This window comes from Ictidomys tridecemlineatus, chromosome 3, assembly GCF_052094955.1.
Source record: "Ictidomys tridecemlineatus isolate mIctTri1 chromosome 3, mIctTri1.hap1, whole genome shotgun sequence".
NCBI classification, from domain to species: domain Eukaryota; kingdom Metazoa; phylum Chordata; class Mammalia; order Rodentia; family Sciuridae; genus Ictidomys; species Ictidomys tridecemlineatus.
Window position 1 is genome coordinate 82348117 of NC_135479.1, and position 21848 is coordinate 82369964.

Sequence of the window (21848 nt, forward strand, 5' to 3'; positions counted from 1 at the left end):
GGGATAAATTCAGTGAGGTTCCTTACAGAGCTGGGAAAAGGTCTCCAAGATGGCAGAGCAGAGGCAAGCCTCCATCTGAGAGACCCAGCCTTTTCCAGAGACAGAAAAATCAGCCAACTCAGCTATTTTCCCTCTTGCTGCTCATCCAGGAGCCCCTGCCCACTGTGGGGCCATAGAAGAAGCAGTCCTGCCTCTAGGTATCCGGAAGCCCAAGAACCCTCCATGCACAAGAGTAGGAATGGAATGGGAGAGGTGTGACAAAGGATCATGGGAGAGTCATAGGAGACAGAGGCAGGAGGGTCATCATGGCCTAACAGAGTTAGGGGTCATGGAGATGTGTGGACAAGCCATGCAGTTCCTGATGCAGCAAACAGCCTGCTTGAAAAGGGAGAGGAAGACTATGGTCTCTTAGGGCTGAGGAGGGCAACAGGAAGGCATGTCGGGGGCAGAGGGGCTCAAGGAGAAAGCCCTGTTCATGCCAGGCTCAGTGAAGCTAGGAGGACACCCTGGCCATGGCCCAGGAAATGAAAAGTAGACAACAGAGTGACCTTTAAGTCTCTTCCTTACCCCTTTCTGTCCTCTACTCCCTTGTCCCCCATGCCAATCTGTCATCCAGAGAGCCTAGCGGCCTCTGGCCCCACCCTCATCCCCCTTAGAGGAGGGCATTTTCTTTTCAGCAGCAGAACAGGTACATCCGAGCTCACTAGACTGGGTGTGTGTGTGTGGGGGGGGTGTGCCTGGTTCCCTCCCTGGTGATTAGGAAAAACCCAGCTTGTACCTTTACTGAGCCGCTGAAGGCTGGATTCCCTGAACAGCCTCCTTCTCAGGACTGAAGCAACATTGCCACCTTTCCCTCTATTGACTGGCCTGACCCAAAGAGGGTTCCACCTGCATGCTTGTCAAATGATGGAAAACACATAGCAAATTACTTAGCTTTTTGTCTCTCCACTCTTACTTTTTTAATTATAAACTCAAAAATGCTGTATGATGAGAAAAAAAAAATAATACTGCCTGCATACAGCCTTCAGAAACTGTTTGGGGTGTGGGTAATGAAAGACAGCTGTTTACCCTGCCGTGCAGGACAGAGAAACGACGTCTGTTTGAAGAATAGGATTTTTTTTTTTTCAGTTGGAAAAACGTCACCAAGTGGCCTTTCTGTTCTTCGCACATGAAATACACACTATCATCCGCATATTTTTAGTTAATTTATGTCCAAATAGGCCTTTCTCTCGAGCGGCTGGAAAATGATGTTTGGGCTGCAATTACCTCTCCCAGCGTCTCACTGAAGGGTTTCAGCACACACAAAGCTCAGGGGAGAGGAGCCCCCCGAGCCCACCGACTGTAAATCTTTCCATTTGTAGTTATTCAAATCACATATTTTATTACTAGTACGAAATACGTTGTGTCATTTATTTTGGAGGAATAGCTAATGCTTCAAGAAAAGCTTTGAAAAACATTCTGTTTAGAAACAAGTTTCTTCTGCAGCCAGCCCTGTGCTCTTTTCCAGGGTCATCTTTCCTCCCAGTCCTTTCCTCAGCCTCCTGTGCCATTTGCATGACAAACGAGACCACCCCCCTCTTGAAGCTCACCTGCACCTGGAGCCGGCCTCCCCCGCCCCCAAAGTCCTCCTTGTTCTCTGTGTGTTGCGTTATAATCCTTAGCTCTGTCATAAATTACAGTGTCACCATCAAGATTGTGGCTTCTGGAAAGAAGTAAGCAGCAGGGCCAGATGAACCTTTCAGAAGATGGAGAGACTGTTTTCATGCAAATTCCGGGAGTCCTGGGGAACCGAGAACAGCCTCTTTATTATACAGACTCGGTTGCAATTCAACAGCCAGCAGCAATTTGCACTGGCTGTTAGAAGTTGGTAACTCTCAGAGATAGATAACCTTTTAGGCAGAAACTTCTTTTCCTGCTTGACGGATACAGGTCTTATCTGAGAAAAAAAAAAAGAAGAAGAAATCTCTTTGCCGATTAGGTTAAGGAAAATGGGTTAGCGTGCTTCAGAGTGCTTTTAAATGGAGACATTCATTCTGAAATACTTTTCTCATTGAGCGCTTGGGGTCCGGATTAGACCTTTTGGTCCAGGGCAGTGGACAGTGACAGGGGAGCAGGAGGGGATGTGTCACATGGATGCACCCTGAGGGCAGGCCATCTGTGTCCTAATGGGCAAACAACCTCACCTAGTCTGGTCAACTGTCCAGTCAGGATGGTCAATGCCCCAAGGGGGAGTGTCCAATCTGCCAACTATATCAAGTGACTCTTGATGTACCATGTAAACTTCTCCTTCCGTTCCTTTTTCATCATTTTAAGATCTTTTGAAATTAAGCGCAATGTGGCTGTACAGCAGTTAGTAACCCAGGCCCTCACCCACAGTGACATTCCTCATCAAAACAAATACCGGTCTTCTCTGTCTACTCAGAAGGCCTAGCCAGAACTTTCTCCAGTTTGGCTGCTCATGGGAGTCACCTGGGGGAATTTTTTTTTTTTTTAATGTCATGAGTATTTTAATACCTTTAGTATCCCTAGGAGTGATACCCAAACATAAGTTTATTCTAAAATGCTTCAGGCAGTTTTGATGTATAGTTATTAGACAGAACCCTTGACTAAACCCAAGTGAAACCTCAGAATCCTTCTTCACCCAGCCACTAACAATGATCGGAGTTGGTTTTGGGGATGAACTCTCATGCAACACATGACTTACGGTGGTTTGATCTATGCCAGTGGTTCTCAAAGAATGATAACCACACTGGGAATCTGTTAAAAATTCTCAGACCCTATCTCGGAACCAGGAAACTTGAAAGTGTCAGTTAAGGCCAGTTTTATTGGCCCTCCAGATGATGCTGATGGACATTCTAATCCAAGAAACACTGCTAATCCGGTGATTGTGACTAATGGCTGCATGTTAGAACCACTTACCAATTATTGTAATCTAATTCAGTGATTCATGTTAAAAATCTACCAATACTAATGCTTGGGCCCCACTCCTAGAAATCTAAATCAATTAAAGTACCCATGGCATTTAAAAAACTAAAAAAAACTTCCCCTGAGTGATGCTAATGGCAGACGAACTTGAGAACCCCTGGGCTAGGCCTACAGGTATGCAGATGGCTTGGCCTTGTCTCCAGCCATGGTCCTCAACTTCTGATGTAGCTACCCAAGCCTGGAGTTGCCACCCAGGTCTGAGGACAATGCTGATAGAGCAAAGATAAAATTCTTCCCCAGGCATGCTGGCAAGGAGCAGTCCTCCAAGGTGAATCATCCTCACTTGATTAGATCTGCAAAGATCTTATTTCCAAATAACGTTGCATTCATAAGTATCACAGGTTAGGACTTCAGCATATCTTGAGCTTAATTCAATCAACAACACTCAATAAATTCTGGCTTAACCTTACCAATAATACACAGTATGATTCACGTATCTATCATAATAGATTTTCACAATCCCAATATGTTCCATATAGCATGAACCTTTTGGAGCAGTGGGCTTATGGAATTAAGAACCAGTGCATGATGCTTTTGGTCTTAAACCTGTCATTCAAAGCTGCAGAGGATGCTTGCAGCATGATTCCACTATTCCACTGAGTGAACATTATACTCAGTATGCATGAGTGCCTTGGATTCTTGCCATAATCCCACTGAGACTTAGTCTTACACAAAATGGTGGATGAAAGTAAGAGCAATACCCAAATACATCCAATTACTAACATACTACCTTATGGGCTTCGTCAGGACAAGCTATTAGCAAGGTGAATCACTCATTGGCCTAGAAAACTTACCAGTTGGGTAAGCGCCAGAACCAGGACTATCTAGTCTCACTATGGCAAGAGCAATACAGCTATGTGGCATTAGGGATATTCATTGCCTCTTGTGGGTGAAGGCCAGTCTCATCACAATCATGTCCCTAGCAGGGTGCTGGGCACACAGTGGGTCCTACATAGATGCATCGATGTCTGTTGCATACTGGCTGAGGCTGAAGGACTAAAGTGCCCCTTTCACTGACACCTTCTGCCTGTTGATATCACACCTGCTGGCAGGTATAGATGCACATTACCAGGTGATCCTGAAGATGGCTGGGTTAGGATTAGTCCACTGAGAGATATCTTCTCTTAGTTCATAAAATTCTACACAAACACACTCACACACACACACACACACACACACACACACACGCTCTTCACTTTTTCTCAAGTCTGAGTTGAAACCTGATGATTCTGAAGCAGTGGTTTTTGAATGTTTGAAGAAGATCTTGACAACACAACCGTCTCTTGAAAAGCTGTATGTGGAAGGTCAGTGTCTGGAATCTTACAGGAAACTCCTCCTTTTCTTTCTCCCCCATACCCCAATAGTGGCCTCGGTGGCAACTCCAGGAAACTGTTCCCTGAAGAATGCAGACTGTGCCCTTAGCATCTTGGGGGAAGTGAGTTATCAAGTGGCTTAAATACCTGATCCAGGGACAGGGCTCTCTTCAGTTCTTCTACACCCTTGTGGTGGTTCTGTCCCAGTGGGCCCTCCCCATCCTTCTGCACCACCCTGAGAGTCCTTCCCTACTACCAACAGAGCCAGCCATGCCCCCACCATGTCCCTTCTTCCAGCCTACTTTGGACAGCAGGGGACTCTTCTAGCATTTTGCAGACATGTCCATGCTCTGACCCCTGCTCTGGTCATACTCCCTCTTTGGGCAGCAAGACCTTTCTGGCTAGCAGATGCCCTGACTGCTACAGCCACGTCCCACGTCCTTTACTTCTGTCCCCTCCACAGGGCTGGTCACGAGCCTCTAAATTAATAGATTTCCTGTCACATCATTGAGGACAAGTTAAATAATCACAATCATCACCTTAATTACCTCTGAGCATCAGAAGGCAACGCTGCGGCTATGATGTAAGGGAAGTTTGAAGGGAGGCGCCCGCCCGGCTCCCCTGACTTTGCATTTCCTTTTGTTCTGCCTCAGAGGTCAGTGTCCCCCTGCTCTTCAGCTGAGTAGGAGAGCTGGTCATGACAAGCTGTCACCTGCCTGTCCAGGGTGGCTCTTCTGGAAGGTTCAGCCACCTGCTGGGATGGAGGCGGGGGTGACAGGCCAAGCTCCGTGTTCAGTGAGGCCCAACAGCGCAAGGTGGCGGGAGGGCTCAGGGCTCCTCGCCAGTGGGCCTGGCACTGCCACTTTACATGCAAGAGGGAGCAGCTCAACAGCTGTCACTGACAGCCCCTAGGGTCTGCTCCAGACTTGGCAGAGGAGGACACTTCCAGACTCCCAAATCGCCTCTTTGAAATTCAGAAGAGCTACACTTTTCTCTCCCCCCACCCCACCCGCACACACAAACCCCACGTGAAGGAGAGCGAGCCCTCGCTTCCTTCCACTCACAAATGCTCACTGCCAAGTTGTCTCTCTGTCTCTCTGTCTTGCACACACACAGCAATAAGTTCTCACTCACACGGAATCTCATTCTCTCTCTCTCTCACACACACACACACTCATACTAATTAAACTCCTGCTCTCTCCTACCTCATTTAACCCCAGTATTTGGAGAAAGTTAAAGTCCCTCTCCTTTCGGGGAGCTCCAGCCATCTCAAGATGTGGCAGCAAACCTTCCCCTAATGGCGAAGTAGGAATGGTGTCCGCAGGCCATCAGATGCTGACCTCCAGGTGTCTGATGACTCCTCCTCCCCTGGATGGGTTTTTTCACTTCTCTTGCCAGCCATGGATACCATGTTGATCAAACTAGTGAATGCATTCATACCGGGGAGAGGGTGAGAACCCAGCATCCTGGGCTGCGAAGCCCCCGCCTGCCCTCCAGGCATTTGTCGCATGGCTGGCATTTGAGCCGAGGACTTCTCCCACCACAAAAGCCTGCCAGCATCCTCAGGGAAATCAGCACTGTCTTCTTTGCAGAAAGTTGGATGTGTGCCTGTGGAGGTCTAGGCCTGGTTGCCTTTACTCCCCCCCAGGCCCTGATGGGAAACTGGATAAAGATACACATTGCGGTTTTTTTGCCTCCCCCACCCCCCGACCCCCAGATGAACATTCATGCATTTTAAAGGTAGTTTTGCTAAAGTCCACTCTATCTTTGGTTATTCAAACAGATCAAAAAATAGCCTCCTCCAAGTGAAGCATGAAGCCAGGGGAGGGAGGGTGCTGCTGTCCCCACTCTGTGTAGCCAGCCCCGCGGTCCCAGGCTTCAGGAATTATGGAGTGACGTGGAATTCAGGCCTAGGGAAAGTAGTGTGGGGGTGAAATCTTGGCCTTTGGCGTGAATAATCAAAAATAAGGGGCAGATTGGTTCTAGAGATGGTGCTTTGGCTGGAGGCCCTGGTGTGACCCCACAGATGTAGGAGCATCTGTGCAGGGCTGCTCCACCCTCCCCTCATCCTACTTCCCCTTAGGCATCCCCTACTTCCGCCATCTTGAATCCCTTGCAGTTCCCATGTGCTCCCTCCTGTCACTGTGCCTGGTAATTTTCTACCCATTCTCTAGGGCTGAGCATAGTGAAAATAACAGTTAACACAAGCACAGCATTTACTGTCTATAGCAGGCCCTATCCCCAGCACTATATGACATTGACTAGTTCACCTTACAATGTCCCAACTATGCAGGTGCTGGTGAGAAAGAGGCACAGAGAGGTCAGGCTTAGGTTATTTGCCACAGTCACACAGGTAGAAAGGGGTGGCACTGGTGTTCAAGCCTAGCCAAAGGCCCCAGAGCTCTTAACTCCCCCAAAGAAACTGCCTCCCTAACTCTCCTGGCCATTCTCAGAATCCCCCACACTCACCCTAATCCTCACTGTCCCATTTTCAAATATTTTTTTTGAGGGGGGAGGGTTATGGGGATTGAGCTCAGGGGCACTCCACCACTGAGCCACATCCCCAGCCCTATTTTGTATTTTATTTAGAGACAGGGTCTCACTGAGTTGCTTAGTGCCTCGAAGTTCGTAAGGCTGGCTTTGAACTCCTGATCCTCCTGTCTCAGCCTCCCAATCAGCTGGGATTATAGGCTTTAATTGTTTTGCTTTCTGGTCTACACAATTCTCTGTTTTTTTGAGGGCAGAGACCCTGGTGGCTCATCTCTGGGCCCCAGGTCTTCCTCAGATTGGATCTGGCACAAAGCAATGCTCATGGCTTGTTATGGGACCGTGAATGGATGGATGGATTTCAACTCCTTAAGTACACAACACCAGCCAAGGGCTGGCAGCCAAGCTAAGGGCCAAGCAGAGTGCCAATGTAGAAACACCCAGTGTAGGTTAGGGGGGCAAGGAGAAGACATATACCCAAGGGTAACCTTTACAAATAGATCTTCAGCCTCACAGGGTCTGACCTCTGCTACGGGGCAGGCAGGACAAGCAGCACGTGGGTGACCCTGGCCCTGGGTCCATTGCAATCCGGGACTGTGTGTAGAATCTGGGAAACCTTTTCCCTAGAACTGGGCCCAGTGGAAATGGGGCAGAAGAGCTGCCCGGCATGATCCTGCAATGGGAGAATCCTCTGGGAGGTGGACCTCACCAGTCCTCTTTGTTTTTGGTTTCATTCTGTTTCCTTCTGACCCAAGGGTTGTGGCTTTTACCTTGCAGTGGGCAATTGTGTATTTTGGGTGGTAAGTGTCCTGTGGTACCAGTGAGTTCATGACAGTTACAGTGTCCTCATACCCACTTTCCTGCCAGCCACCTTAGAACCAGTATGTAGAGAGTGGGAGTGGAGGAAATGGTGTCTCAGGACCTGCCACCCCCCCTTGCATGTGACAAGTTCACATATGGCATGAGACCAGCACAGGCCATGACAATCCCCTTGAGTTCCTCTATTTAAGTACAACATTGTCCCTTGTCTAGAGGGCAAGGGCTATCCTGACATATCCTATTCACAAGATGTGGGAGTCGGGGTGTGGGAGCATGCTCAGGCCTGTTTCCCTTGGTCACGCTGACCACTTTTTTTTTCTCCTTCTTTCAGGGAGGGAAGATCCCCGTGAGATGGACGGCTCCAGAGGCCATCGCCTACCGCAAGTTCACTTCAGCCAGTGACGTCTGGAGCTATGGGATTGTCATGTGGGAAGTCATGTCATTTGGAGAGAGGCCCTACTGGGATATGTCCAACCAAGATGTGAGTGTCGGCTGCACTTGGTTGCCACAAACACCTACCCGAGGCTCCCACATGCAGTAGCTACCAAGCCTCCCTATATGTTTTCAGCTTAAAGTCTCATAATGTGAACTCAAAGTGTCCAGGGCAAGAGGATACAGTGACACCCTTGGCATGAAGGTTGAAACTAATAAAATAAAAAAAAAAAAAAGCCCATCATGGACAGTGACAGTTGTAAGGCCTGCAAACCCAAGGTCTGCAAAGGTGCCTAGGCCACAGACTCCAACAAGGAGGCAAAGGGCTGGTTCAGAATGGCCATGGATCATGAGTAGATGAGGCTCAAACTAAGCAGAGACTTCTACCCTGCGTCCCAGGGCCCAGACTGTGACTTCTCCTTTTTGCATAAGTGATAAGGGAGAAGAAGGAAAGGGGCACTAGTCTGAGCACCAGAGCCTGGTTCCCACCCTGCTCTGCATCTCACAGCTGTGTTGCTTTGAGCCAGCTGCAGTTTCTATGGGGAATTTGCATCCTCAGCAAGGAACTGTAAAGTGGTGCTATTCCCTGAGAATCTACTGTCTGTGAGCATTGTGAGAAAGCTTCCCAAAGCCAGTCAGCTTCAGCCTTCACCGTCCCTCCAGCCCAGCCTTCAGGGTCAAGGTGGGAGAGGAAAGTGAAAGATCATCCGATACCTGGTTTGGGGGCTTTCCAAATGGGAATCTTTGCTCCATAGTTATAGAAGGGTGAAGAAGGCTTTTTAGGGTGATTTGCTTTGATAAGGCCCCAATCAGAAGTCTGCCTGAATTTCAGTGCTATCTTTGACCTGGGCTGTTCCCAGCCCAGGCTTGTGTTTTGAATACATACCCTGCCCTTGGAGGTGAGAGGGTTCTAGTTGGCAAAGTCCATGTGGGACTCTGACGAACTCAGAAGCTAGTGAAAAGTGGGCCTGAGTGGGTAAAATGGCTGCATCTTTAACCAGGTCCCAATGCCAACCATGGGTGGCGTTTAGGTCTTCTATTATCTGTGATTATCCATGCCTCGCCTCTGCTCCTGTAGCGTATCCAATCAGTAAGTGGCAGAGTTGACGCCAAGACTGTTTTCCTGAAATCAACTGCACGCTGGTTCCATCCATACCATCTGCTAGATGAGTAAGAAATGTTAGCCAGACAAAGCAGACCCATCTCATCCCACCCAGAGACCTTAATCCGATTAAGAACAATTCAACACACAGAGAGAATGGATTACAAAACTGACAGGCAAGATTTGACATTCAAGATATTTTCGGTCAATGCAGTCACCTATGCTGAAAACAAGTAGAATTTCTGGTATTCGATTTCCAGAGTTCTCAAATCGTTCATTCAACACACGGTCTTTGCATACTAACGGAGGCTAAGCATTGTGCATGCTGGCTCTGGTTTAAAGTCCAGTGACATATACATAGGGCTTTGGGAACATGTGGTGTGGGGAAAGCTTCCCAGATATTTGAAGTTTGAGTTGTGTCTCAGAGGGAATAGGAACATCTGTAAAATGGCAGTTTATTTTAATTTTATTCTATTTCTCCAAAATAGGAGCCCTTAAGCAATGCCCCAGATGCAGTTCTGCTCCTGACGGGAGGTGGGAGGTGACTTCATGCCCATTCAGCAGGCTTTTCCTACCTGGCCTGGGAGAGAGCCAGAAAGGGCTCCCAGCTGCTGGGCTGCAGCCTCCCTTGTCAGAAACCAGGGAGGTGGTGGCAGTAAAGGATTTTTCAGATGACAATTGAAAGGCTTTAAGGAAGAGAATTGCACAGGCAAGTCGGAGTGCTGGTAATTGGGCTTCCGGAGCCCAGGAAGGTCTTTGAACATGTACAGAGAGTTTGTCAGCCAGAGAGAGCAACTTGGAAGTTCTGCCGCTTGGATCTGATTGACAGAGATAATGAGAGTGGCAGAGTCTATGGAGAGGAGCTGCGGTCTTATTGAAACATCAGAGCTCAACTTAACCCACTGTGCCCTGGTGCTTCCACTGCTCTGCGCTCTTCCACTTCACCCTCCCCAGTGCAAGGTCGGGGAGGTACCACCTGCCACGCAACTCACTAATAGGAGTTCGAGGGCGGCCAGGAGCTCCACCCCCCCAATGATGTGAGGGCAGGGAACAGGGCCCTGTTCATTTCCCAGAGGTGCTCAAATTCCTTCATCTGTTGCCTGAGAGCACCTGACATTGGTCAACCTGTCCGGGGCCCTCACTCTACCCCCATACCAATGGTCTCTGGGTTCAGGTGAACACAGCAGTCCCTCCCTGTACCTGATCATACCCACTCCTTTTTTAGGGTGGTCAAAAGAGTTCATATAGACCATTCCAAAGGAGAGCAGCATACTCAGGGTAACAGTTTGCCTGGACCGATTCTCTCAGTCCACCCCCACCCCTCATATCCCTTCACTCTTCCTTCTCTTTGGAGCCACCATTGGATCCCATTCTAATCTCCACTCTTCTCAGCATCCGTGGATCTCTTCCTGTTAGGAACCCAGGAAGGGACACAGAATCCACTCTCATTTTTGCCTAGGCAGGACACCCTATACCCCCAACCTTAGGACATATGGCTCCACACAATTCAAACATGGTCACTGGTGTTTAGATTCATCCAATGGCCAGATTGAAGGTGTTTCACCACACCTGCTAGTAAGATAGGAATGACCTTCAAGTCCCATGAGAGGACAAAAGTGTGTTTATATTTATATATATATATATATATATATATATATATATATATATGTTTTTATTTGACTATAAGTTATACGTACTGAGAAAGTTTAGAATCTCCCAGATCCTTAAAAAGAGAATCAAAATCAAAATCAGAGCCCTTCAATCAAAGATGAGCAGATAAGTTTTGCCTGTACACCAATAAATTAATGATCCAGATATTTTTTTCTTTGGGGTAGACATTTTTATGTGCCCAAAGCATCGATGCTCCCATAGAATCAGCTGGAGAAATAACAAGAAAATTATCTAGAAAATTAAATAGATCTAGAAGAAAGAGCAAAGGCATGGAGCCCTAGTTTATGAACATGAACAGGTATTTCCATGGCTGGCCTCTCTCCGAAAAGTGAGAAATGGGATGTGGTGTTTATCAAGTCCCTACTATGTGCTAGGTCAACCTCCAGAATGACCAGTAGTAGCTCCCTCTTTGCTGAGAAAATGTCCACTCTATAGACAAGGTAGTAGTAATACCTTCCGTGTGATGAGGATTCTGTCTCCCATCTGTGTGGTGCTCAATGTACATCAGCTCACTGTGTCATTTAATATTTTTAGTGACCCCATCTATGAAGTTTCAGAAAGTCAAGGGCTTCTGCCGAGGTTCTGTGCTAATAAGAAATGGAAGCAGGATTGAACCCAGGCTTCCCGGGTCTGTCCCACTAATCGCTAGGCAGTCCTCTGACTGACACAGCCACGTGGGTCTGTGCTCCTGGCTGACCTGTGTGAGGAGGAGAAACTAGTAACTTTTTGATGTCCTCTTCAAAAGAAAGTAAGCACACCCAAAAAAAAAAAAGCAGAGGAAATACAAAAACAAAGACCTGGACAGTCTTTGACACAATCCCGAGGTGACAAGAGGAGAAAACAAGGAGAATATGGTTAAGTTACTTCAGTCCAGAGCTACAGGAAAAAGACTCCACACATGTGTGGGTCCCTTGCTGCTGCCCTGCTAGGAGTGCTGGGGTCAGCTGAGCACCGTGACTCTGTGTTCCTGCAGAAGGGCCCTGATCCCAATGCTATTTCCTGTTTTAGGGCAGGTAGGGAAGCTGCCTTATCAGCACGGGGGAAAATTGGTATTTGGTGCTTTAGCATCAAACAATTTGGGCAGCATTTTAGGATCCTAACAACACTAGCTGCACAGAAAACTTTGGAGTCCCCAAGCCCCGTGGGAAATACAGTTTGAATACCAGCCCCTCCTGCTGGCCCCACATGGCTTGATCTTAGTTAATCCAGAAAGAACTCCTTGGGCCATTCAATGGGTAATCCCACTGGTCTCCACAATGAGTAGAGGCTCTGGGTTCCTCAATCTGGTTGCATAAAAGGAGCTAGAAAAGGGGACAGGATTATGAGCCAGGTTGATGGGGATGATGTTGGGCTGCTCATTCTCAGAGATTACTTAGTTTCATGCCTTGAAAACATGGGACAGCTCCAGGGACCCATCTCTAGGCTGAGATTCTGACGGCAGCACCCCCAGAGGCCTAGGAAAAGTGGCCTTTGGAATCTTCAAAACTTAAAATGAGGTACCCTGTGCTTTATTTCCAGCCCTATCTCTTGCTATCTGTGTGCCCTGGGCAAATTTACTTCAATGCTTCTACCTTCATTTTCTCACGGGGAAAATGGGGTTAAAATTGTCTCCTAAGAGGATAGCAGGGAATTTGATTGACAATAGTTCAGAGGAGATAAAAATTTGTCAGTGCAATATATTGTTCAAAAGCAAATGTTCCCAGTTACTGACCTTTTTATATAGTGATAATCTTAGTGTGGTTTGTGTGCTTGTTTTTCACCATATTGAATAGAAAAAAAATAATACACCTTGATTATCTCTAATAACTTCAGGTTATATTAACTCCTGCCCCATCTTCTGTGCTATATACTTGCACAGAAATTATAAAAATACAACGTGATTGGAAATCTTCACTGTTTTACCAATTCATGACATTAACAAAAAGAATAATCTGTTCAAATGAATCTGATTTTTTTTGGTCTTTTTTTTTTTTTTTTTTTAGATAGAGGTAAAAACACCAGCAAATACCTGAACTCCAAATTATTTCCTTTGTAATTTAAGGAGCTTTAACTGTTTATTTTAATATAAAATCAATGAATGATTATTATAGACAATAAAAAATACAAACAAGCAAAATGAAAAACATAAAGAACATTTATGTTTCCACCTGCCCAGAGGCAACCCCCATTAACACCATGCTTTACATTCTCCCAAGAGCTTTTCTATCCATGTGTATAACTGTTGGGTTTTGTTTTGGTTTTACTTTTAATAAAAGCAAGAGAACACCATACCTGTGGTTATAGAGCCTGCTCTTTTGCCTAATATTACAATGTGAGCTTATTTCCATTTTAATAGATTGATTTTTTGTAACACCCCTTGAAAGCCACCCCTGCGTCATATCTACCTTTCCATCCCATTGTGGGTTTCATGGGTTTAATACTTGGGTCATTCACAATTTTTTTTTAATACAAAAAGCACAGAGCAGGCATCATTGATTTAAATGAATCTGGAATTAAGAGGTATGGGATGAAAAACACAAAACTAGGGCCCTGGGTCTTCTAGAGAGAAGAGAGGCAGCTAGTTTCCTGGCTCTCTCTCCAATAAGAATTTACAGAGGTCTGTCAGGCCCAGCACTGGGGACTGGACTCAGCAGACTAAGGGGCAATAAGATGTGGTCCTTGTGCTCTAGGAGTCCACAATTTGGGGGGTGGGTATAAAGAGCACAGGAAATCCATTATGGTGGAAGATGTGTGGTCACAAACAACGACACCTGTACCAGCCTGGTTAGGGAGGCTCCACACTTGTGAGTGCATCCCCAAGTCACACTTGTTCCCTGTGTGCCACTGCAGGTCATCAATGCCATCGAGCAGGACTACCGGCTGCCCCCTCCCATGGACTGCCCAGCTGCTCTGCACCAGCTCATGCTGGACTGTTGGCAGAAGGACCGTAATAGCCGGCCCCGTTTTGCGGAAATCGTCAATACCCTGGACAAGATGATCCGGAATCCGGCAAGTCTCAAGACTGTGGCAACCATCACCGCTGTGTGAGTGTAATGAAACAGAGTGACAGGGTGACTCCTAGTTGCGGATACACTCATGGTTGAAGGGCAGAACTTAGCTGGTGGAATTCTGTTCTGTTAAGATGGGGTGGTACATACATACCCACACCCACCCACACACACAAAAACAACAACAACAACAAAAAAAAACCCAGAATATTTCTCAGCCATAAAGAAGAAGGAAATCATGGCATTTGCCAGTAAATGGATGGAACTGGAAAGTATCATGCTAAACCAAATAAGCCAATCCCTCAAAAAGCAAAGGCTGAATGTCCTCTCTGATATATAGATGCTGACTCACAACAGGCTGGGGGTAGAGAGGAGTGGAGGGTCATCAGATTGGACAGGGGAGAAAGGAGGAGATGATTATGCAAAAGGCAGTAGAATGAATTGGACATCACTTTTCTATGTTCATATATGAATACACGACCAGTGTAACTCCACATTATGTACAGCCACAAGAACGGGAAGCTATACTCCATGCCTGTTTGACATGTCAAAATACACTCTACTGTCAATATAACTAAAATGAACAAATAAAAAAATAATGAGGTAGCAGAGCTTATCCACCAGTGACAGAAGTTCCAAGACATCCCTTCTCCTCTTTCGTCTCTCCAGCATGGGCTGGAGGCAGATGTGGAGAGACCTGGCTGGGTCTCTACCTTCTGTTGGTTTCCAATGGGCTCGGCACTGGGCTCTAGAGCAGGTGAGCCGTATCTGATCTGATTGATACAGTGCCCTACCTCAGGGAGATCCTGTTTCCAGAAGTACCTTTCCATTAACCACACCAGTCCTCTGGGCAGGTGGAGCTACAGACTTGGAATCTTGGCCAACCTATTGGCAGGCAAAGGCCCTGATTGCTGTGGGACAAAGAAATACAAAACAATTTGGTTTGTTACGAGTGAATGCCCAGAACAGCCGCCAGCTTCTGTCCGCTGTGCGTTATTCAGCTACCTTTGCATTGTTAACTCATTTACTAATTTATTGTTGCAACCAAAATTTATCCTGTGGCTATACTCCAAACACTGTGCCCAGGGCTGGTCCTATCCAATGAGCAAGACAGACATGGTCTCTGCCCTCATGGAATCTAGAATCATTTAGGAGCATAGACATTAATCATGAAAAGAAATGCAAAACTGAGACCTCGGTGGCTGCTGGGGCAGTTGCACAGGGCATGGAAAGCATACACCTTCTGCTGCTAGAGAGTCGCTTTCCTGATATCTCAACTGAGAGATGAAGGCCAAGAGGCATAAACTGGGTGGAAGGAGAGATGGGAATAGAGGTACAAGGGTAAAGCAGTTGCAAAGGCCCAGGGCAGAAGACCAAGGTCAGTGTCAACTGCTAGGAGTGCAATAGGGAGAAAATTGGGTGGGGCTGAGGCTGGCAAGGTGAGCAAGGGCAAGTTCACTTAGAGCCTTTGGGCCATGCTAAGATGTTGGCTTGATCTTATGAGCCCCTATTATGGGACTGACATGTGTCAGGGTCAAGGTGAGGGTTTTGGGGACAATCCTATCTGCATTTTGAAAAAAGCCTCTGGCTACAGTGTGAACCTAAGAGAACATTTCAAGAATCACCCTTGTTTTCAGTCAAGGCAATGACTATGGAAGGAGTGGATGGATTTGGGAGATCTGGGAGGTAAAGTCTTTGTGCCTTGGTGAAGGAGTGGGTGGGAGATTGGATGTGGGGTTGGAAAGATGTCAAGATGGCACCCTGGTTTCTCATTTGGGTACCTGCATGTCTGCCTTAAGAATGTTCCAGAGAAGGTCAGTGGTGGGTCACTTGGTTCTACTGTTTTCCCCCAGTGGCCAAGGGTGACACCAGATGGAAATATAGATTTCTATAGTTACTGATAGATTTGGGGAGGTTTTAGGGACGTTGTCATGCCACTCAAAGGACCACATCTTCAAATGTGAAGCTATTACTTCTCCGTTGATAAAGGAGCTGGGGTGGGTGGAGGGCTTCCCTTCCCTTCAACTGAATGTTGTGCCAATCTGCCTGTCTGCTGACTGCCGGACGACAGTGCCCAGGGACAAGGCACTGGCCACTCAGTTTGGGAGGTGATGCCAATCTAGGGTTCTGGAAAGAAGGTAGGGCCATCCCAGGGCTCTGTATCACCAGGACTGCTGCTGTCCAAACAGCCTACCATCAGCCCAGAATAAACCTCTGCCTACTCGTCTCTGCAGCCATGGGGTCACCTGCGCCTCTCTGTCTTGCCAGGCCTTCCCAGCCCCTGCTTGACCGCTCCATCCCAGACTTCACGGCCTTCACCACTGTGGACGACTGGCTCAGTGCCATCAAAATGGTCCAGTACAGGGACAGCTTCCTCACCGCCGGCTTCACCTCCCTCCAGCTGGTCACACAGATGACATCAGAGTAAGTCACATGAACCCCCTCTGTCCAGCCCACAGGTGGGGGGGTCAAAGCCCCTTCCCCGCTCCTGCAGATGATGCGAGCCCTATTTCTGGCCGCATCCCCAGCTCCTTCTCTGTATAGAAGCAGTCCCAAGGAGAGCACCTGAGAAAGATGGAGGGGGACAGGGCTGGGGGCTAGGGATGGGTGGGGATCTATCTATCCTGGGCTCCGAATGAGAGTTCTTCAAAGTCAGAGCGCCGGCCATATGTCATTTGCCTAATCACCGAGTCTCTCCCCCATTTAAGTTTATAAACTCAGCCCATCAAAGAGAGCATCCAGATGGAAAGAACACAGCCAGCCAGCACTTTAAACAACACAGCCGAAAAGGCTTTGCACTGATTCAGCAACAATCTAGGGGCTGCGTAGGGAGCCCGTCCTCATGCTTAGATGATGCTTATAAATAAGCATGCATGCCCATCCCCCTCGCATTATTTACCAGTCTGTTGCTCCCACAGGGCTTTAGAGGAATACACAAAATAAAATTATTCAAATCAAATGAGAATCAGAACGGGTCTTAAAGATCCATGTGGTTCATCGTTTCCCCAAGAATGTTCCAAGGAGCACCAGTCGTGGGAAATGTTAATGGGTTCTCCTTGGAAAAAAAAAGGTCCCACGGTCAAATAAATTTGGGAAATACTGCTCACTTTATCACCCTCTTGGAGATTCACGGCTCTTATTAGCATTATAAAGGCCATGAGAAATCCTGAAATAAAGAAAGCCATTTAAAATTATTAAATACCATGGAACCATATTTTTGAGGGACAGGTTTTTATAGAACTGCAGTTTAAAAAATAGTACCTAGTTCCACTCCTTCCATTCGGCAGGTTCTGAAATGACGTGGCACTGGTGTTTATGTGTGGCAAAGCCAGGGCCCGAGCCTGCTTTGCTGGCTGCCCATTCAATACCCTGCCGCCCATCCCCACCCCAGGGACACGGTGATTCCCATATTTACTGGATGCTACAATCCCCTGGAACTCTTTACAAAAAAAAAATGCTGATGCCGGGTTCCTACTCCCGGATTTCTGATTAATTGGTATATTGTGAGACCTGAGCATCAGGACATTTTAAAGCTTCCCAGGTGATCCTGATATGCAGCAAAGTGGGAGAAACACTGGATTAAAGTTGGCAAGGGTCAGATTCTGCCTTCTGCATTCATAGAAACTCAGATAATCCTAACCAGAAAGTTGACTCCTTTTCCCAACATACACACCCCAGAGGGAACTTGCAGGCTGCCTGGACTACAGTGTGCACCAGTGGCACCAGGGTGGGCTCTGGTGGCCTGTAACCCTTATGGTAGAAGACCCATCAGTCTGTCATTCAGTTGACACTAATCAGTCGTGTTATTCATCAAGCACGGTGCTGGGTTCTGGTATTCCTTCCTGGCCAGGCCAACTCCCGGGTCCCAGAAGAGATGGGAGGAGATCAACCTCAGCAGTTGAGCCCTGGGGGAGAGACAGCTTGCTGACATCCTGACTGCTTTGAGTCAAACCTTCCTGGAGTCCTGACTCCACCTCCATGAGGTTTATTCTTGTCAGAAATGACAGAGCCGCTGCTTTCTCCAGGGAGATGGTTTGAATGTGCATCGAGCCCCGAATCCACTAAACGTCAGAATATGTATATTTTAAAAGGTTCATTCTTGGTGATTGCCTAAAAAAGGCAATCTCTGCCATTATGAATGATTGTGAAAAAGACAGAATAAAAGTTCAAAAGCACTCACCAGTGGAAAACTAGCCTCTGCATCCTGCAGAGCTAGAATAGCTGCTCCTAGCTGATCAGAGGGCCTGGGTTCAGGGAGGGAAGAGGGTGTTCAGCAAGATAGGCTGCTCCGGCTTCCTCCCTGGGATCTGCCCAGCATGTCATGTGCTCTCTCCACAATGTGAAGGAATCCAGTGAAGCAGCTCCCCAGCGTGGGAGTCATCGCATGCAAAAGAACAAGGGCAAGACTAGAAGGAAAGTCAAACGGAAAATGAAGGCATTCCGCTCAAAGTACAACAAACCCATACGCTATTCACATGTCCATACGCCATTCGGTGTGTTTCTTGAGAAAAGATGGAAAGAGAAAATGAAAAACTCAATAAAATAGATTGTGGGGCAATTTGTCAATTCAAAATTCAAGTATGCATCTGCAAAGTATTTGCTAAAAAGACCGCAGGTAATTTGTCTCCACCAGCTGAAGCTTTGGGGGATCGAGGACCAGTTGGTAAGAGAACAAAGGTATTGTGGACAGAAATCCAGCCCTGGGTCTTCAGAGTGCACAGGGCATGATGTCATCAGCTCTGCTGGGATGGGTGGGGTTTTGGGGAAAAGCAATTAGGAACTTAGAAAAGTTTGGAGAAGAGTTCTGTTGGAATGCTGAGAGTGAGACTATCTTGTATTTGAATTCTGATTCTGTCTCTGCTTACCTTCTGTGTGATCCTGGGTATGTTAGTTAACTTCTCTGAACCCTACTTGCCTTGTACGTGAATAATAGTGCTCACCTGATTGTTGTGTGGTGGGAAACAAATGGATAGCACCTGCAAAGCTTTTGGCCCATTACCTGCCCATAGAATGCACATAAGAGACGGTTGCTAAATTATTATTATTTACTAATTAATATTAATAAATTATCATTATTATTGTGAAGTAGTCCATTTTTATAAAATGCTCCTTTGTAGGTTTAGGTGAGATAGTATCTGACCTCTAGAATGCACTAAAGTAGTTACATATTCTTGTTATTAACTAAGGAAAGATGCATGGGTCTCCCTAAGGTCAGTTTCAGCCCATGAACTCACAGTTTCAAAGATGAATCCAATCCAAACCCTTATCCCAGCCATTTTCTTTGGATGCCTGCTTGAGCAGATATTTTAAAGTTATTTTGAGATCACCCTTCTTAAAAAATGCATGACATTAAAATTCAAACAGTGTCAGAAATGGGAAACTCAGGGGAAAACATCAGAAGACCAAGCAAGCCCTACATCTCTCCAATCTCAGTGGGGTGTTCACTAATTTAGGCAGAAAGCTCCACAGATTCACTGAAGCCCCATAGAATATGCACTGAAGGTGTTAAAAGGAATAGCAGAGGAAAATCTCAGTCCACCCCAGGGGCAAGGGGCTGCTCCAGAACCTCAGAATGAGTAAGAGGCCTGGCACTTTCAGATCATCTGAACAGAGTGGGGCATTCAAGGGCCATTGCATGGAAAAAGCAAGATGAACCAAGAAAATAACTAATTGCAAGTTTGTCAGAAAACTTGTGTAACTTAGGCTTCTTGCATTTGAAACACTGTACTTGTCTACCCCGACTATTTTTAGGAGCATGCCTCTGGTGGTAGGTTTTGATCTGTGAAAAATTGCTCTAATAGTAAAGTGACTTTTTTTTTTTGTCTTTTCTCCCTCCCAGAGACCTCCTGAGAATAGGGGTCACCTTGGCAGGCCATCAGAAGAAGATCCTGAACAGCATCCATTCTATGAGGGTCCAGATGAGTCAGTCGCCAACGGCAATGGCATGAGAACTCTTGTTTTCTTGGGGGAGGAGAGGAAGGAAAAGGACCAGGGTCAAGGGGGAACTAGAGATGGACCACTGTGGAATGTTCTGGAAAGATCGGGCTTCTCGGCTGAGAGATGCGTTAACCATCGGTGAAGAATCAGCCAGACCTGTTGTTAATAGGCAAACCTTCTCAGTGACGGAAGCGGGTTTCAGATGCCGTGGGAAACCAAATATATCATAATAATAAAAAAAAAAATGTAGAAAAGTGATGCTTAACAGAAGTGGAGACCAAACAGTAATGCTTCGGAGAACAAGGGTGAACTTGGCTCCCACCCTCCTCCGTGGGCTGGAGGTAAAGGTCTAAGAGGAAGAATGGAAGGAGGTGGAGGGAAGAAACAGAAGCCGCGCTCCATTTTTCTTCCTCACCAATGACGTTCTTTTCTTTTCTCCTTTCGTGCTCCTCCCCGAGAACCCCTCCCTCCCCCAAATCCATTTCCCTTTGCTCATGACTCGTGTAGGGAAGTTTCTTCAAACAGAACCCAGCTCCTGAGTCTCCAGACGTTGTTCTGTCAGTTGCCAAAGGACTTTGCTGACCACTGCATGGGGATCCAACCAATTCAATTAATGTCTTCATATTGAAGAAGAGATGTACCTTCAATTGAAAAACCTTGTTTTTCTTTTGTTTGCATTTTCTGCAAAAAGGAAAAAGAAACCACAAATTGGGGAAAAAAAATAGAAAAAAAAAAAACCTGTTTCCGTGTGCAAGAGCACACCCATGTACGTCTACGTTATAAAATGACTGTGCTTGTTCGTAATAAATGCAAACAAGAAAAAAGTACTGGGAAGCCTTCATCCCCTTGGGAGATCCACAGGGGCTGGAATATGTTGTGGGTTTGGCTTTCTGGTTGGCCCAGTGGCCTCTTGGCTCAATGGGAAGAAGAAGAGGGGTGGGGGGCAAATGAAATAAAATAAAACGAAAGGAGAAAAACACTCAAGGTGTTTGCAAATTCAGAGAGGAAACAGGTGAATGGTTTGAATTGGATGCAGTGTGGGTAATTCTAGAATGATACTGACTGATTGGTTATGCTTGGTAACATCTGTAGAAAAGGAGAAGGAAAGTGTTTCTGGAGAATGTTCTTCCGTGTCCCTGGAATCTGCAATTGGAGAGGCGGCAAGGGAGAAGTCCTCTTGCCTTACCTGTGGACTGGCGTAAGCCGTGTGGATCGGAGGAATGTTTCGATCGTGTCTGTGTTTCTCTTTACATTCCTTATTGTACCTCATTGTTCAATTCACTTTTGTAAATTCCACCTAACATTTAAATATTTTTAATTTCTCCTTTTACCTTAATCTCCTTGCTAATTTTATCTGTCTAATTAAAAAGAGCAGAAGCATGTCTGGGTTTACGTAGAATGGTGTCAGAGTATGTGTGTGTGTCCCTGGAATCCAGTGGGTGGTACCCACATTGCTGGAGAATCCTTAATCACCGTTCTTCTTCTGTAACATTGGAAGGGAAGGAATGCGTCCCTGGCCTTGTGACCCCCCCAAAACTGGAATATGTTAGACTCCCTGGCACCGATGTGACCCAAAGGAAGAACTGGAGAAATATGAGGTTCGGATGCCTCAAATAAGAGGGTGAGAAGTGACTGACATACAAACTCAGTCACTCATGATACAGGATCAGACCTGGTTTCTGTTTACACACTGCATTGGAGAATTCACATCCAGGCCAGTTTCATAAAAGCCTTAATATGAGTTTAGGCTGCTTGCTTGTGATGCAGCCCTGGACAGGCAGGTGGGGAGATTGAAGTTGTAATAGGAGTTATGGTCCCCAAGTAGCTTATTTAGTTTGTATTTAAGGCAGAGTCAGGCCTTTGCCCTAGTCCTAGGTAACTCTGATTTGGAAGGCTCTGAGGTCACCAGACACATGTTGCAATAGCCAGAAGCAACTTCAAAGAGGTTCACAGGCTTAGGGGTTCCTCCAACCCGGGTGTGAGCTTGACCGCTGCAGGTCTGGAGAGGGTAGGCAGAGCTCCTCTCCACAGATTTGTAGGTGACTGCAAAGGGTCTCAGTCCAGTCAGGCAGGTAGAAGAAAAAACTTCCTCTTATTAATAGCTTACCAATTCCA

The 21848-nt window shown here is 46.6% G+C and overlaps 1 protein-coding gene across 1 annotated transcript in view; it reads left to right on the forward strand.

Annotated features, from left to right (window-relative positions):
* The window catches only part of Ephb1 (EPH receptor B1), a 420387-nt gene extending 399274 nt beyond the window's left edge, over positions 1-21113 (forward strand). Inside the window, exons 13-16 of the mRNA XM_040269826.2 lie at positions 7936-8085; positions 13639-13832; positions 16065-16220; positions 19636-21113. Coding sequence (XP_040125760.1) covers positions 7936-8085; positions 13639-13832; positions 16065-16220; positions 19636-19744 — 609 coding nt within the window. The 3' untranslated portion in view covers positions 19745-21113. The remainder of the gene's footprint in view (positions 1-7935; positions 8086-13638; positions 13833-16064; positions 16221-19635) is intronic.
* Positions 21114-21848: the final 735 nt, after the last annotated feature.